The sequence below is a fragment of the Macrotis lagotis genome, chromosome X, assembly GCF_037893015.1.
Source record: "Macrotis lagotis isolate mMagLag1 chromosome X, bilby.v1.9.chrom.fasta, whole genome shotgun sequence".
NCBI lineage: Eukaryota > Metazoa > Chordata > Mammalia > Peramelemorphia > Peramelidae > Macrotis > Macrotis lagotis.
The window spans coordinates 581,648,520-581,667,372 of record NC_133666.1 but is presented as its reverse complement, the minus strand read 5'-3'; the positions used below and the strand labels follow the sequence as shown (position 1 = coordinate 581,667,372).

The window sequence follows — 18,853 nt, the reverse complement described above, 5'->3', positions numbered from 1 at the left end:
GGTAAAGAAATAAACTTCTTTATTAGAGACTAGGGGAAAGAAGAAAGAGCAGAGACTGATGTCAAAGATTTTGAGATGAAGATTTGGGAGAAGAGGGTACTCATGGTGAATGGTCTCAATATTCAAGTAAATAAAAGACAAGGTTCTGAGATGGAGAATGAGGTATGGGAAGAGGGAGGAAAAAGGAACTTTGGAATAACTTCTGTAGGGGAGTAAGTTAGGGAATTCATCTGATAAGATTTAAAATATTTCCTTTCAGTGATGAGGACTCAATTGAAGTTATATAATATTATGTACCTACTCAGTATGGTTGTATAACTTTCTCATTTTTGTGCAATTTCTTCCAGTTCTATTCAGTAGCTTGATCATAAGAGAAGAGGAGGCAGTTGGTGGATGTAATCTAAGAATAAATTTTAGCAAAGGATGAGAGATAATCAGACAAGGGAGTGAGAGATTTGAGAGCAGAGGACAGTTGAGATTGAAGTGGATAACTATAATGTCAAGACTGGAAAGAGAAAGGTAAAGTCAGAGCAGAGATAATTACTGGAGAAAGTCTTTGAGGGTAGAGAGTTTGGAGGTCAAGTTGGCAGTGAAGAATAGATTTGGGAGATATGAGACATGGGTAAAATATAATAGATTATTCTCAGATGGAGGAATGCCAAATTTTTGGTTAGGGAAGTGGAACATTTGTAGGTAATTATGATATAAAATTTGTGATCCTTGATTTGTATAGTATAGGTACATGGGGAAGTAGTAGGTCCTATGATTTAGGATTTAAAAAGATTGGGTATTTGGGAGATTAAGGAATTTGGGACACATCAATATAAATATTGAAGTTGGGAAGGAGAGGAAAATAGTGAACTGGGTGCTAAACTCCTTGATAAAGTAGGAAGAATAACTCGGGGAATCAGTTGGTTACAGTAATTACCAAGTTCTGAATAGGGTAGAAAATTTTAATAGAAAGACCTTCAAAGTAAGAGAGATGTTGAGTAATGGTGGCAAAAGGTGACTGGAACAATGAATCTTTTGTCTTTCCCCCTAGATCAATGGGTCAGTGAAAGTCCAACAACTGTTGGAGAGGATGGCTAGAGATGCAGTGTCATGTGAGAAGAGCGAAGGGAAGTCTCAAAGAGGACTAGGAGACAGAAGGAATGTGAGAGAAAGAGTCAGAAATAAAAGGAAGTTTGTTTACAATAAAAGGAAGTTTGTTCACTGTGGGATAAGAGGGTACAGTGTAAGGAGTGCAGGACTGAAATGAGACATGAGTGGGATGGGGTTGAAGAGGATGGGGAGAGGGTAAGGGATTTGAAATAGTTTTCTCCTAAGTAGCCAATGATAAGGAGAGAAAGAGGTCATGGGAAACTGACTGAAGGTGAATAGTGAGTGGCAGATGAGGGGTACAGGACCTTCTTTCTTAAGGGTCTGGGTCACAGATAGGTAGAGGAAGGATATATAGGGCAAGGGGACGATGGGAAGAGTCTGGGTCTGCTCCTCTTCTGTTTATTTTACAAATGGGGGAAACTGAGTTTCTTTGGGGTTAAAGGACTTGGGGGTAATGATTTTAAATCTCCTAACTCTAACTCCAACAGTCAATTAATCATTCCATACTGCTTCTCAAAAATCTGACTGGTATATTAAAAACTATTTTTTAAGTTGAATTCATCAACATTAGCATCATTAACTATAACTTGCATTTAAAGATTGCAAAACTTCAGACTCATTATCTCATTTGATCTTTATCGCACTCTTGTGAGGTGCTAAGCCTCTTCCATTTTAGTTAGAAACACTGTGATCCAGAGGAATTAGATGATTTTCCTACACTACATGACCACATAGCTAGAAAGTAAATAAATATTGAAAGTAAATAGGTAGGGCATCTAGGTGGCGCAATGGATGGAGCACTGGCCCTGGAATCAGGAGTACCTGAGTTCAAATTCAGCCTCAGACAATTAATAATTACCTAGCTGTGTGGCCTTGGGAAAGCCAATTAACCCCATTTGCTTTACCAAAAAAAACCCTTAAAAAAAGTAAATAGGTAAGTTGGTAGGTAAATGATGAATGGATGTTTGGATGAATAGATGGGATAGATAAATACATACAGAGATAAAAATAGGATGTACTCATAGATGATGGATGGGATTATACATACATAGATGAAGAATAGATAAAGCATTTATTAAATACTGTAGACTAGGCCCTGTGCTACACACTGAGGGTATAAACATAATTAAGTAAAAGAGTTCCTGTCCTCAAAAGGCTGACATTCAAATAGGCAATGACAAAACATCAAAGAGAAGAAAATAGGTTGAGGTAGAGATGGTTAAGTGTCCAGGTGTGCTATAGAAATACCTAGACTTCAATTTTGTTCATTTGGAAAACGAGGGGGTTAGATTAGATGGTTTTTGACATCCTGTCCAGCTCTTAAAACTATGGTTATATGATTTGTGATTCTATGAACTCAAGGAATGGATGGATCATTCTTTGTCATTTGGAGTAATTCCTGAAGCCTCTGTTGAGGAGGGAGAACTTGGCACCGGTCTGTGAAGAATGAGAAGAATTTGTGTAAGCAGAGCAAAGACGAGAACATGGAGGTCTGATTTGAGTCAAGAAAAAATGAAAGTTTACTTAATAGAGCCTGGCAAGTCAGAAGTGGTATGTAAGATTGTGAAGGAAGGAAGAAGGGGAAGATGGCTAGACATAGGTGAAGAAATGACTGGGAAGCGATTATCAACTCTCAATGGTTTCTTGAGAATGATTTTCCAAGCCTCAATTATGAGCATATTTATTTTCAATATTCCAAAGCTAGTGCAATATAATATTTAAAATCAACTGAGCTGGTTGAATTTTCTAAACTTTGTAACTGGTTTAAACTAGGTTAAAGCTAGACTGTCACTCATGTAGGCAGTCTTTGTTCTGAACTGGGGCAGTGAATATAGCAAAGTTATAATCAACGTCCCCAAATAGTCAAGAAATACTTATAGCCTACAGAACAGTGTCCTTGTTTGCAGCTCTTGCCCATGGTGGTGGATGGGGCATGGTAGGCAGTGGATAACATGGGTTATGTCACTGAAAAACATAATGGTGTCAATTTCCGTCTTCAGTGATGTAATAATAAACATTACAGAGGATGTTTGCATTTGGATTGGCTCATGCTGTTTTCCCCATGGAGTACCTCCTGACACAGGGATTATTCATGTAAATTTGCTCCAGTAGTTTAGAATCTTGAGTACCCTGGACTTCAAACCCACAGCTGCAGGATGGATTTGCGGGAGCCTTGGAGTTTCGTTTATACAGCTCATTTTGACAGTGTTCGTGGTGCCAACTTCTTCAAGTTTAAGCAATCACAATTTTCAACTTAACTAAGATTGTAAATTCTTTTGCAGAGAATATGTCTTCCACTTTCTACACTACACTGAATTCTCTGTGAGCTCTTCACCAAGAAACAACCTAAAAATAAGCACCAATAAAAAGAGACTTTAAAAAGGAATAAGGAGAATATACACCAGTACTCTGTTCTATTTCAAAGAGCATGAAATAGAAGTCTCTAAATAGCCATTTATAGCAGTGCTTAATTGTCACACTTTTAAGTCCTAGAACTATCCCATCCATGTAGGATGTTAGCAAGTAGAATCTTGTTAGTTTGCAAACTGAGAAATTAAGAAAGGGCAAGCAAAAAGGTCCTATTTCTTAGACTCTAGAATTTATTTGAGATCATTTTTCTTTTTAATATCACTTTTAGGACCTATTCCTTCTTTTTAAAAAAAATAGACTCAAATGATGGTTTTTTATTGTATATAAGCTTTTAAAAATAAATATTTTATTTTCCCCAATTATTCATAAAAACAATTTTGAAAATTCATTTTTTAATAATGTGAATGCCAAATTCTTTCTCTACTTCCTTTCCTCTCTTCACTTCTCCCATTCCTGATATGTTAAACAAATTGATGTTATATATATGTAATCATGCAAAACATTTCCATATTAGTCCATGGTGAAAGAAGATACAGACTAAAAGAAATATGAAAAAATAAAGTGAGAAATAGAATGATCCAATCTGTATTCAGACTTCATCGTCTTTCTCCAAAGATGGATAACATTTTTCATCATGTCATTTGGAATTGTCTTGTATTATTGGGTTGCTGAAAAAAGCTAAGTTATTTCCAGTTGAATATTATACAGTATGGCTGTTATTGTGTACAATTTTCTCCTGGCTCTGCTCACTTCATTTTTGCATCAGTTCATACAAATATCTACAGGTTTTTCTGGAAGCATCCTGCTTATCATTTTTATAGTACATTTGCATTTCATTACAATCATATACCACAATTTGTTCAACCCTATTCCTTCTTAAGCAGCTTTTAGGAATAGGACTTTGTAGAATCTTTTCAGAAGATCTTTCCTCCTCCTCCTCCTCCTCCTCCTCCTTCTCCTCCTTCTTCTTTTCTTCTCTCTCTCTCTCTCTCTCTCACACACACACACACACACACACACACGTGTGTGTGTGTGTGTGTGTGTATTTCCTGATGAGGTGTAAATGCATCTATTTCTCAATTAAAACTCTCAGGGTTTTGCTGGAGAACAAAAAAAACCCCCTAAAATTAAGTAATATGGAAAATATATGAGAATCAAACTTTGATGGACCTATAATAAGTATAATAGTAGAAAGAGCTCTCTGTAGCATGGGTTCAAATCCTGCTTCTCACACTAACTACCTATGTGCTCTTGGACAAGTCTCAGTTTCCATAATTTATAAAATGATAGTGTTGGACTAGATTATTTCTGAGATTCCTTTCATAGTCTACGTCTATAATACTATGATCTTATGATTCTACACAGCACCAGTTCTACAAGAATGAATAGGATCTATAAAAGCAGAAGGAAAGAAGGAACACATTCCTGACAAGAGTCAGGCAATCAATCAATCAATACACATTTATTAAGGGACTACTGTGTCAAAACAAAAGTCAATAAGCATTTATTTAATACCTTTAATGAGTCAGGTACTATGTTAAATGTTGGGAATAGGAAGAAATGCAAAACAGAGGCTGTGCTCTTGAGGAACTCTCAATGCAATTAACTATATACAGAATAAACAATGAATAGTATATAGTTGGGAAATTAATTGGGAAAAAAATTAAGAGTAAAAGGAACAAAAGTTAGGCAGCAATACATATGTCAGGATCCCTGAATTTTATTCCTATTTCTATCATATCCTCACTGTATGAACTCAAGAGATTCATTTTGCTTCTCTGGGACTCAGTTTCTTCAACTGTAAAATGGGGAGACTTGACTAGATGACTTCCAAGGGACTGTCAAACTCTAATTACTAGGAATCAATCTATGGAGCACAGTGTATGTTGGTGGGGAGGATTGAGGGATTTGGTCAGCTTGTTATCTCAAGAGAAGGTCAGATTGTCTCAAGTCTTGAAAGGTAGGAGATCTGGTGGATCTGGTGTTGCAGGCAAGAGGAAATCTTTGGAACTTTCCAACTAAGAAGGTAGATTATGAAATTCATATAATCTAAAGGGATGGAAAGAGAATGGATTGCCTCAAGAGTCTTCTTCCCAGGATGTCTTCAAATAAAGGCTATTTAGGCATAACTCTACTTGCTGAATATGATGTCTGTTAAGATCAGGTTGCAGTAGATGGGCTTTGAGGGCCTAACGCTGATACTCTACGATTAGTGTAGTGCCTTGTAGAAACTGCTTATTCAATCAACAAATATTTATTAATTTTGCCAGACACACTAGCACAAAAGATACAAAAATGATACATTAGAGACAGAAGTTTATTTAGACTTGGTGTTTATTGACTGACTGGTGTATATACTGGTAATTTGTACCAATAGCATATGATCTCTTGCCCATGTTTCTAAGTATACTAGAATGCTATTTCCTTATTTTATTAGTATGTTATTAATTTTTTAGTAGAGGCAGTAGAATGGAGCTGGAATTGGAATCAGGAAACTTGGATTTGAATCTGGGCTGTGAGACTTTATGGCTCTGTGGTCATGGGACACTTTCTGAACCTCATTGGGCAGAACTCCCCTTCCTTTCCTTCCTTACCAAGTTGTTGGGACCAAGTGTTGTGCAAATAGTAAAATCCTATTTAAGTATGAATTCATTGGATTATAGATTTAGACCTAGGAAGAACATTAAGGATCATGTAAAACAACTCCTTTCACTTTACAAATGTATTATTAGCAATAAATGGGGCAGCTAGGTGACTCATTGGATTGAATACTGGTCCTTGGATTCAGGAGAACCTGAGTTCAAATCAGACCTCAGACACTTACTAGCTGTGTGACTCCAGGCAAGTCACTTAGCCCCGATGGCAAACAATAAATGACTCTTCTTATAAGTATAAAAACTGATCTATTGTAACTCATTTTATACAGATTTTTCTCTAGAAGAAGATAAAGACATCATGTCAAGTATTCTATACATTGGGCTAGTTGTTAGATGTTAGGTCACTTAGCCACTGAGCCTCTTCATCTATCAGATTGGGATGACAATGTTTTCTCTTACTATTTGCCTCACAAGGTAGCTGATCAGAGAGTGTTTTGCACAACTAAGAGTGATATACATGTTGGCATTCTTATTTATAATTACAGAGGGACTAGTGAAGTTGGTTATCTCCTATTGGTCTATAATGCTGTATTCTGCACAGTAGCATTCTCCCTGGAATGGTTAGGTTGATAGAAAGTCATTTCCTCCAGTCCTTCTCTTCCTTGTTTCTATTTACTGATTCAGCCACAGAAGACTTTATATTGAAGACCTCAAATACTACCACAGATGGCCTTCATTCAATTTGTTTGAATTTACTCTAGAGTATTTTGAAATATTCTTGAACTCATTTAGTTAGGTTTCCAGATCTCCTTATTAAGTGAGAGTACTAGTATTTATATATATCCATTAACCTGATAGTTTACTTTCTCTACTTTAAGTGGTTAGATGGCATTGCATTTTGATTTCCACTTGGAGGAGTGGAGGGACTAACCTTTTTCACATTCTCAAATAAATAATTAATCCCACAAGTATTTAGTGAACGCTTACTAGATGGCAGATACTATTGGGATGCAAAGATGAACAATGTGGTTCCTATCCTTTAGGGATTTTTAGTCTCACAAGGAAGATAGGTTATATAAAAATAACTCCAGAATCATAATGGCATAACATATTGTTCTGGAAGGACTCTTTCATCCAAAAGAATAGGAGCAAACCACATCTGAAGGAGTAATTCCCATGACAATATCCTCTACCAATGACTATTCATTATCTCTTTACCTTTACTATCAAGGAATATACTATCTTCTTTTAAAAGAAAAATTATTATTTTTTTTTTGCAAGGCAAATGGGGTTAAGTGGCTTGCCCAAAGCCACACAGCTAGGTAATTATTAAGTGTCTGAGACTGGATTTGAACCCAGGTACTTCTGACTCCAGGGCCGGTGCTTTATCCACTACGCCACCTAGCTGCCCCTAGAAAAAATCTTTCTTTAAATATTTCCTAATAACATATAATATTTTTAGTATTCATTTTTTACGAGTCCAAAATTCTTTCCCTGTATCCCATTTCTTCTCCTTCCTTGAGAAGACAAGATATTTAATATTGATTATACATATACTGACTCTGAGTTCAAATCTGTCCTCAGACACTTGCTAATTCTTTGACCCTGGCCAGATTACTTAAACCTATTTGCCTTAGTTCCTCATCTGTACAATGAGATGGAGAAGGAAATATCAAACTCACTGCAATATCTTTGTCAAGAAAACCCCAAATGAGGTCATTAAAAATAAGAAACTGAAAAACTGAAAAACAACAAGAACAAAATACGTATATATAAAAATAAGTCTATATTAGCCACATTCAAAGAAAACATACAAAAATTAGAGAAATACATATACATATACACATAATATTCATTAGCTATCTCTCTGGAGTGCTTTCATCACGGATTCTTTGTCTTTGGGTATTGTTTTGATTAGAGTACCTAAGTTTTTCATAGTTGTTCATCCTCATAATATTGTTGCTATTATGTATAATGTCCTCTTACTCTGCTCATTCACTTTTCATGAGTTCACAAAAGTCTTCCCAGATTTTTCTAAAACCTTCCTACTTGTCATTTCTTATGGTACAGTAGTATTCTAACACCATCAATGCTACAACTTGTTCATCCATTCGATTTCCAATCCTTTGTCAACACAGAAAGAGCTGCTATAAATATTTTTGTACAATTAGGCAATTAGGTTCTTTCTCTTTTTCTTTGATTTTTCAGCTCCCCAATTCACTATTTTAATTTTTGTCTATATTAATTTTGTTTGTACAAAAGCCTTTTAATTTCATGTAACCAAAATTATCCATTTTACTTCCACTGAAATTCTCTATTTCTTGTTTTGTTATAAACTTTCCTCTCATCCATAGATCTAACAGATACATTTTCCCATGCTCCTCCGATTAACTCAGGATAATACCCTTTATGCTTAAATCAATTATCCATATTGAACTTATTTTGGTATATGGTGTGAAATGTTGGAGTATGCTTAATTTCTACCAAACTGCTTTCTAGTTTTCCCAGCAATTTTTTCAAATGGTGAATTCTTGTCTGAAAAGCTTGAATCTTTGGGATTATCAGAAATTAAAATAATATGGTTATTTACTACCATTTATTTTGTGTACCTAATTCTATTTCACTGATCCATTACTGTATTTCTTAGCCAGTACCAGATTGTTTTGATGATTACCACTTTGTGATATAGTTTGAAATCTGGTTTTAGAATGTATTTTCTTCTTCTTCTTCTTCTTCTTCTTCTTCTTTGTTTTCTGCAAGGCAGTGGGGTTAAGGGACTTGCCCAAGGTCACACAACTAGTTAATTATTTAGTGTCTGATGTCAGATTTGAACTCAGATCCTCCTCACCCCAAGGAGGGGTGCCCTATCCACTGTGCCACCTAGCTGCCCCTTAACCCTTTCCACTTTTAAACAGCTCTAATTACTGATGTATTTTCCTTTATATCCCACTTAAATCTTACATCTCTCTTGACTAATGTAAAGAAGTACAGTTACATGGAGGATGGGAAATATGTTCTAGGCAGAGGGAAAAGTAAGAACAAAGGCAGGAAAAGAATTTGGGATGGGAAGTATACTAGCTTATTGTAGGATATAAGCCCAAAAGAATGTATGCTCCTTAAGACTAGGGACCATTTGTATTTCCAGCAACTAACTCAGTCCTTGGAAAAGAATAGGAACTTAAAAATTATTATTTCTAGATTCACTTGAAAGAAAATACTAATGAACCAAAAATTCTGGATAGTAGCAAACATTTATTGATTGCCTCTGAGACATTGGGACTTTTTCCTTATAATGATTTATGAAAGGTCTGCTTACTCTTGGATTAGGTAGAATATGCAAATTAATTTCTTACGTACACTGAAATGGTAGCAAGTAAGGTCACTTAGAGGAATGACCATAGATTATGGAGCATTCATAGATCTAGAGGTGGAAGTAGAAAATGGTTATCTGATCCAGTTCCTTCACTTTACATATAATGAAACTGAGACCCAGAGAGGTAATTTGATTCAATACACTCTTTTATTTTTTCATTAAAAATTCTAAGTTTATTAAACATCAGCTAAAATGAACAAATATATATATACATATTTATAGCTATATATATTATATATATAAAATGTGGAGAGAGTACTGAAACTACAAATTTGTATTATGAACAGCTAGCCTTTCAATTTTATAATAAATTCAATATGTCCTTTCTTGTCTTCCTTCTGTTCTTTTCTGTGCATTTAAAAAAAGTTTCAGTGAACCTCTTTCCTTCCTTCCTTCCTTCCTTCCTTCCTTCCTTCCCCCTCTTTCCCTCTTGCCCTCCTGCCTTCCTGCCTTCCTCCCTCTTTCCCTTTCTTCTATTCTTTCTTGGCAGCATGGCACAGTGAAAAGTGAACTGGATTTGTAATTAATGCTTCTGACTTAAAATCCTCAATGCCATTTTCTAATCAATTTTTCTTTTTGCAGCTCAACTATGAAACAAGTAGGTTGAACTAATGATCCCTAATACCCTTCTAGAGCTAAGTATATGATCCTCTGAACCCCAAAGCAGGACTTTATGTTTCTCCACACTAAATTTCAATTTTCTGGCTTCAGCTAGCCTTTCACAACATTAAATATTCATCATCATAGCTGACTTTTAAGTTCTACTTTAAGGTTTATAAAACAATTCATAAAAAATTTTCAATAAATTTTCAAATTTCAATTATATTTATATATTTATTTACAGATATTAACTCTTAGACTCAACTTCTATGGTAGGTAATACAGATATTAATTGAGGAACCTGAGGTTCAGAAAAGATAGCAGAGTCAGAGTGATATTGTAATCACAATATTAAACTTGGAATCTGGAAGACTTTGATTTTTAAAAATAATCTAATATTTCATTTTTCTCCAATTACATACAAAGCAATTTTTAACATTTTTTTAAAAATTGGAGTTCCAAATTTTTCCCTTTCTCCCTTCCTCCCCTTTTGAGAAAGCAAGTAATTTGGTATCAGTTATATAGGTGCAATCAAGCAAAACATTTTCATATTAGTCATATTGTGAAAGAAAACACAGACCAAAAAAAATCCAAAAAAATAAAGAAAAATAAAGAAAGCAAAGAAAAAGTATACTTTAAATGTTAGATAATCCTAAGACCGAGAATAGGTTAACTCTTTCCAATTGATTGCCTTACAATATTGCTTTTATTGTGTATGATGTTCTACTGGTTTCACTCAATTCACTTTTTTTAGATTTTTCAAGGCAATGGGGTTAAGTGACTTGCCCAAGGCCACATGGCTACGTAATTATTAAGTGTCTGAGGCTGGATTTGAACTCAGGTACTCTTGACTCCAAGGCCAGTGCTCTATCCACTGTGCCACCTAGCTGCCCTCACTCAATTCACTTTCAATTCAATTCATGTTAAGTCTTTTCAAGTTTTTCCTGAGAGCTTCCTGTTCATTATTTCTTATAGCATAATAGCATTCTATCATAGCCATTATATAAAATCTTGTTCACTCATTCCCCAACTGATGGACATCCCTTGAATTTCCAATTATTTGTTACCATTAAAAGAGCTGTTTAGAATATTATGTACATATAGATCCTTTTCTTTTAAAAAAAATCTCTTCAGGATACATACTAGTAGTGTTATTACTTGGTCAAAGGGTATAGATGGTTTTATAGCTCTTTGGGCATCAAATTGTTCTGCTGAGTGGTGAAATTAGTATACAATTGCACCAATAGTGCATTGATATCTCAATTTTATCAAATCCACTCCAACACTTGTCATTTTCCTTAGGTCTGGGGTAGCAGCTCAGAGTTGTTCTATTTGCATTTTTTTAATCAATAGTGATTTAGAGTATTTTTCATATGTTTATGGATAGCTTTGATTACTTTGTCTAAAAACTGCCTGGTCACATTCATTGACCATTTATCAATTACTTCTTAAATTCTTTTTATTTTTGCAAGACAATAGAGTTGAGAGATTTGCCCAAGGTTACACAGTAAGTATTAAGTGTGTGTCTGAGTCTGAATTTGAACTCAGATCCTCCTGACTCCAGGGCTGGCTCTCTACCCACTGAACTATCTAGCTGCCCCTATCAATTACTTAAAAAAAAATTTGTTTTTATTTAAAGCAATGGGGTTAAGTGATGTGCCCAAAGTCACATAGCTAGGCAATTATTAAGTGACTGAGGTTGGATTTGAACTCGGGGTCCTCATGACTCATGACTCTAAGGCTGGTGCACTATCCACTGTGCTACCTAGCTGCTCCCCCCCATCAATTACTTTTATAAATTTGATTCAGTTCTCTATATATTTGAGACATGAGGTCTTTATGAGCAAAACTTGCTATAAATTTTTTTCATAGTCATGATTTCTGCATACTTACCTCCATTCTATTTCCTCCCTAGTTTATTAGTAGGACAGTTCACACTGTCCATTCTCAAAAGTGTTTCGCCTATGTCTTTTACCTCCCCCAATTTGTCCTCCCTTCTACTAGCTCCTCCTCCATCCTCTTAACCCCCTTCCCTCCCATTTTCCTATATGGCAAGAGAGATTTCTATACCCAACCGAATGTGTATGTTATTCTCTCTTTGAGTCAATTCCTTTGAGAGTAAAGGTCACATGATACCCCTCTACTTCAGATCTCTTTGAGTGTCATTTCATATAATTTACCCTATTCTACCTCTCCCTTTTCCCTTCTCCGAGGACGTTCTTTTTTCTCACTTTTTAATTTTTTTAAGATAATCATGCCATCTTTTCAACTCATATCCATGAGTTCAGTCCATGTATATACCTAACTACACTGATAATAATAACATTTTTAGAAGTTATAAGTGCCATTTGTCTATGTAGGGATGTAAACAGTTTAACCTTATTGAATTTCTGATGATTTTTCTTTCCTGTTTACCTTTCTATATTTTTTTATGATTTGTATTTGAAAGTCAAATTTTCTATTCAGCTCTGATCTTTTCATCAGGAATGCTTGAAAGTCCTTTATTTCATTGAATATCCATTTTCCCCTTGAAGGATTACACTCAGTTTTGCTGGTGGGTGATTCTTGATTATAATCCTAGCTCTTTTGCCCTCTGGAATATCATATTTCAAGTCCTCTGATTCTTTAATGTGGAAACTTCTAAATCTTGTGTTCACTTGACTGTTACTTTACAATATTTGAATTGATTTTTCCTCTACTTACAGTATTTTCTCCTTGACCTGGGAGTTGCCATTTTGGAATATCTTTCAGGAGGTGATCAGTGGATTCTTTCAATTTCTATTTTTGCTCTCTGGTTCTAGAATACCAGAATATTTTTCTTGTATAATTTCCTCAGAAATGATGTCTAGGTTTTTTTTTATTATGGCTTTTAAGTAGTCTAATAATTTTAAAATTCTCTGTTCTTGATTTATTTTCAAGATCAGGTGTTTTTCCAATGAGATATTTTACATTTTCTTCTAATTTTTCATTGTTTTTGATTTAGCTTGATTATTTCCTGATGTCTCATAGACATCATGTAGATGCTACTTTTTCTTACCCAAGTGGAGTTCTTTTTTACAGTAGAGTTTTGTACCTCTTTTTCCATTTGACCTATCTTTTTTTATGATTTTGTTTTCACCAGCATTTTTTTGTCTCCTTTTACAGAATCTGTTGATTTTTTTTTTCATGATTTTCTTGTATCATTCTTATTCATCATTTTTATTCCTCTACCTCTCCTTATTTGATTTTTAAAAAACCTTTTTGAGCTCTTTCATGGCTTGGGGCCAATTTGTATTTTTCTTTGAGGCTTTTGGATTTAGGAATTTCAGCTTTGTTGTCTTCTTCTGAGTACATGTTTTGATCTTCCCTGTCACCATAGTAACTTCTATAGTCAGGATCATTTTTCTGCTGTTTACTCATTTTCCAATCTATTTCTTAAATTTTAACTCTATGCTAACTCTCCTTCCTGAATGGAGGGAATATTGCCCCAAGCTTCAGGATTTTTTCTGTAGCTGTTTTCAAATGTAATTCTGGAGAACTGTTTGGTGTTTTTAAGGAGATATGATCTAGGGAGAGGTGTGTTTAATACTCTTCTATGCTGTGCATTGTTCTGTGAGTGACCACAAGCACCCTGGAACTGTGACTAGATCCTCGCTCCCCTCTGACTGAAAGCTCTGGAGTGTAAGTGCTTTTCCTAGATGAACCTGAGACTCAGAACTGAGACCCGTATCCAAGTGTAGACATGCAGTAAAATCTTGCCCCTAATGCCAGCAAGGGAGCAAAGGGACCCTTGTAATCTCCTTCCTATCAGTTGTCTGACCCCTCCCCCCCTTACCATCTGTGGACTGAGAGCTCTGGAAACCACAACTGCTGCCACAGAATGAGCTGCCCTGAAGGCCTGTTTCTGATTTGCTGAGGCCCAGTTTATACTATGTGGCACGAGTTGGACAGTACCCCACTCTCACCCTAGTCCAACATACTTTTCCTTCTGATCTTCTAAGATGTCTTGGGCTGGAAAATATGTTACTTCATTTTTTATAGGTTCTATCACTCTAGAATTTATTTTGAGCCATTATTGAAAGGTGTTTGGAAAGATTTGGGGGAGAGTTTAGTTGAGTCCCTACCTTTTCTCCTCCATCTTGACTCTACCCCCACTGTCTCGGGTTTCTGATACTATTGCTCTAGGCAACCTGGTATACAGATATGGTGGTGATATGAATTAGCAAGTAGTGTTTCTATAGCTGGGGGTTCCTTGGGCCAAAGGAATCATAAGTCTATTTTTTTTTAATTTTATAATGATAACTTTAGATTTTAAGCACAAATGGTAGAAAACCTCTATATATCATAAGGTTTTCTAAAACCTTATCAAAATTTCCTCAAATTGAAAAATGCATATAATGAAGTCTTATTAGCTTTGTGACAAAGTTCCTTAACTATTCTGAACCTCAGTTTTCTCAGTTGTGAAATAGGAACATTTTCATTGGTTTGGGCTGTGGATAACTGAAACCACTTTTATAATTAACTCTAAAAGATATATGAAGAAAGATGCTATCTGTATCCAGAGAAAGAACTGATAAACAGAAATATATATATATATATATATATAGAGAGAGAGAGAATAATTTTACATTTGTGCATATATATATGCATATACATATACCTATATACATACACATACACATGCACATGCACATACACCTACATCTACATCTACATATACATATACATATGTATATTTGCATCCCTAGCAGTAGCCATCTCTAAGGTGGGGGGAGGTAGAAAAAAAGAAGAAAAAGAAATTTACATGAAATATTGTGTATTTGTAAGAAATAGCAAGTTGTGATTAATAGACTAGCAGTTTCCTGTATAATCATCTTTTTATGTTAAAACTTATTTTATTCCATATATATATATATATATATATATATATACACATATTTGCAGGCAATGGGGTTAAGTTGCTTGCCCAAGGCCACACAGCTAAGTAATTATTAAGTGTCTGAGGTCAGATTTGAACTCAGGTACTCCTGACTCCAGGGCTGGTGCTCTATCCACTGAGCCATCTAGCCACCCCCTCATAAATATATATTGATGAAATAAAAATAAAAGGAAGAGAAAAAACAATGATCTTAAGGGGCTATATAAACATTAACTGTTATTTTTTTCTGTCAATGTCTGCCTTAAAATGAATTTGAAACCAACCTTCAATGTGATAGTATAAATCTCAAAATACTTTGTAATATATTTTATTTTCCAATAAGCAATTACCATATTTTCAAATATTTAATAAGACTGTAATCATTAAGGTTGCTATCTCATCAACAGGATGGTGGTGACTTTGGGCTGCCCCATTCTATTGGACTATAATCAGAGTTCAAGGAGTCATTTGTTACATTGCAGGTCTGAGATTTGTTTACACATAAACACATATATTTTATGCTAGACTAATGATTGTTTGGAAAAAGCAATAAAAGCAACAATTAAGAAAATCCCTCACTTTCTTTGGCTTCAAAAGAGGATTTTTAGACCTAGAAGGGACTTTAGACATTCAGATAAGGTCTTTAGAGTCCAACTCCCTCATTCTACAAATGGGGAAACTAATTTCCATAGAAGTGAATTTACTCATTCCTCTATCTGGGGCTTTTACTATCATATCATGCCACATCACCTCTGGCCTCAATTACTTTGTCTCTAAAATCATGGGGTTGAATGAAATGACTTTCTGGTTCTCCTAGAGTTCTGAATCTTTGAATTTAACTATTTGAATGTAAGCTCCTTGAGGGTAGAGGTTATTTCATTTTAATTTTAATCACCCCAGCTCCTAGATCAGCTCCTAGCACAGAGGTCTGTTGCTTAATCAATGCCTGTTAATTACTCAGATGATCCTGCAGTAATCATTGAGCTGAGTCTTTGGACAAGCATTTCAGTAAATTTTAAGAATATGCCTAAACACTGTTCCTTTAAGTATACTTGTTGGTAAAGAACTCAGTGAAAGAAACTTCTCTCCCTTAGGGGCTGGGTTGCTTTGCCCTGAATGATAATTTACCCCCACGAATAACTGGCAAACCAATACTTTGAATCATAATTTTATCCATCTCTAGTTTCCTTCCTAAATGAAACTGCTTATGAGGCTGTTTTTTTCCCCCAAGCTGGTAGTTTCTTCTGAAAGAGAGAGAGAGAGAGAGAGAGAGAGAGAGAGAGAGAGAGAGAGAGAGAGAGACTGTCAGAGACTGTCTGTCTTTATGTCCTTTCTGATAGCCAAGGAGGACTTGGTGTTGCTTGGCTGGCATTCTTGGTAATTTGATAAAGCTCCTCCTTTGAACCATAACAACAATATGAAGAAAAATAATGCTATCTCTGGGGTTGGTTACAGTCTCAGGAGATTTCATAGTGAGAAATAGTTGGAAAATCATGAGGAACAAAAAAAAAGGGGGATTGAAGTTGGGACTTAGACTTTAAAAATTGAATCTCTCCAGTCAAATAAATGGTAAATTAAGCAAGTTATTAGATTTATAAATTATGAAAGCTTTCTTGCTTTTTCAAATAAAGTTGCAAAATTAATAACATTGAATAACTACATTGTAAATCTCCAAAGCTTGAAACTGGTACCAAACCTCTCTCTCTCTCTCCTTTCTCCAGCCCTGTTTCACTTTTATCGGATAAAATACATTTGGTTTCTTTTTTCCCCGTGTTTTTGTGAGGAAAGTAAGATGAACATGAACTGTTATTGGCCACAGCAACATTAGAAAACCTCGTGTTGCCAGAGGAAACCACATAAAAGAGTGTGTGTCTGTGTGTGTATGTGTGTGTATGTGTGTCTGTGTGTCTGTGTGTGTATGTGTATGGGGGGGAAGGGCAAGGGGGAGGGGAAAAGAAGGATGATGCTGGAAGCCTCTTGTACTCAGAGCTGGGATTTGTGAGTGAACCATGATGAAATCAGGCCCTTGGCAAATCAAATGAGCCTGTCAACCTCCCCAGGTGGGATTAGTTGTAGCTAATAGACTGGACTCAGAGAGCAAAGAGCCCGGCATTCAGTGTAGAGAAAAAAGAGAACAACACACAGCAAAAAGGCTTTCCAAGAATTCTCTACCATGGCAAAGAGAAACGCTTTCCAGTCACACCAGGTAGGGGGCAAGCAAATGGATTTCTGTGGGAAGGAGACCCTTCCACTGCCTCCTGAAGGACAGGCTATCAAATGAAATGCTTTCTGCTCAGTTGCTTAATTAAACAATCCTTGCAGAGTTCTGAATGTGTGAATCAGAGAATGGCATTTGATGATGTGTTTGAAAAGCTAAAGGATGGAGCTGTGATGGTCTGACCCTTAGATGCCACAGGACTTGACTTCTCTTCAGCTATAAGTGTTGACACTTTGGTCTTTTACTTCCCCAGGTAATCTCCCTGTTTGTTTTTGCCATCGGAATATATGCCTGTGTAGGATTTGCCACAAACCGAATTAAGAGAGCTGAAGAATGGGAGGAGGGCCCTCTCTCAGGTAAATGACCTATAATAGCATCTCTTCAAATTCTCCATCTCTTCTGTGAGTGATTTTATTGGTGAAAACCTATCTCCTTTGAAAGATAATCTCATGCTGCAAAATGCTGGGCTTTGACCTGGATTTCAGCATGAAAATGACTGGTTACAGGTATTAAGTTATTATTGAATAATGGCTTTAAAAGAATAAATAAAATCAGGTCTGTAAAATTCTTGTTGATGTGCTATTTAAGGCTACAATGTTTTTGAATGTTATGAATGAACCAAAAGACAGCAGGTTGTCGTTGCCACAAACTACCACTGCCTATGTAAAAATGGTGAGAGCAGGTGGTCCTTTAACAAGGGAGGAACCTGGTGTCTATACGTTGGTATGCAACTGGCTGCTGGGTGGCTCCTCCAGCCCCTCCAAATGTTCTTCTTTAAGAGTTTTCTGATGTAGGAGAAGAGAAAATAAATGATGAGTATGTAAGTGATCTCTTTTTACCAAGTTTGAGAACTGGAGCATTTCATGAGATCAAGATTTATTTAGGGATCCAAAAGAGTTACCAGGGATAAACTTGTCTCCATTTTCTTTCCTGTGGCATAAGGAAGGTAGGCTATAAATGTGTCCCTTGACTTAATTACTAGAACTGAAGAGAGAGGGAGAAAGTTTCCTTTTACAATATGCTGGTCCACCGACAGTTTGAGAGCTGTGATAAAGGAGCTCCTTGTGCATGTTGAGGGGCTTAGCTGACCAGGTCTTAAGTAATGAGTTGGTTAATTTCCTGGAAATTGGAGCTGCTGATGGTTTTATAAATAAAAATTACATTTTAAGTAATGGGTACCCTAGGGGGCAATATTTTCTGGGCTTTACCTGCCATTTCAGCATGTTTTTCTCTTTTTCTAGTAATTCTATGCATAATGTACCCATGTTTCTTGACAGCTTTAACCTCTAAGACCACCACCTGTCTTGATTTGGCTGGTTCTAAGTTTGATTATTAATCTGTTTATGGTAAATAGGATAAGGGAATACACAGCCTTCTTTTACATCAACTAAGTTTCTTCTGAGTCATGCCAGAGGGTTGAAAGAATAATATTAGGTTGGGAGTGGGGGTAGGAGTGGAGAGGGTTGAGTAGGAAAGTTGAGATCATAAAAATTGTGTGGCCAGTGAGGCAAATGGACAAAATGAATTGTCTACTGTTAGAGAGGGCAGGGGAGGGGAGAGGAGCAGAAGGTACAATGCTGGCCTGGGGACCTTGTTTTTATTGGTAACAAATGTTCTGTTTAGACATGTATAACTCCCATTAACACCCAGTAGCTGTGGAGAAAAGGGAACCTTACCTCTAGAAGGCTAAAAGTTGC

General features: G+C 35.9%; 1 protein-coding gene across 5 annotated transcripts in view; it reads left to right on the top strand.

The window, feature by feature from the left end:
- The window catches only part of ENPP2 (ectonucleotide pyrophosphatase/phosphodiesterase 2), a 174,669-nt gene that overhangs the window by 35,840 nt on the left and 119,976 nt on the right, over positions 1–18,853 (top strand). For 2 of the 5 annotated variants that reach the window (XM_074201461.1, XM_074201458.1), the window contains exons 1-2: positions 16,920–17,144; positions 17,410–17,512. In XM_074201461.1, the coding sequence (XP_074057562.1) occupies positions 17,112–17,144; positions 17,410–17,512 (136 nt within the window). In that variant the 5' untranslated portion in view covers positions 16,920–17,111. Of the gene's footprint in view, positions 1–16,919; positions 17,145–17,409; positions 17,513–18,853 lie in introns of those variants that run through there. The other 3 variants (XM_074201462.1, XM_074201463.1, XM_074201459.1) reach the window with 3 other exon arrangements.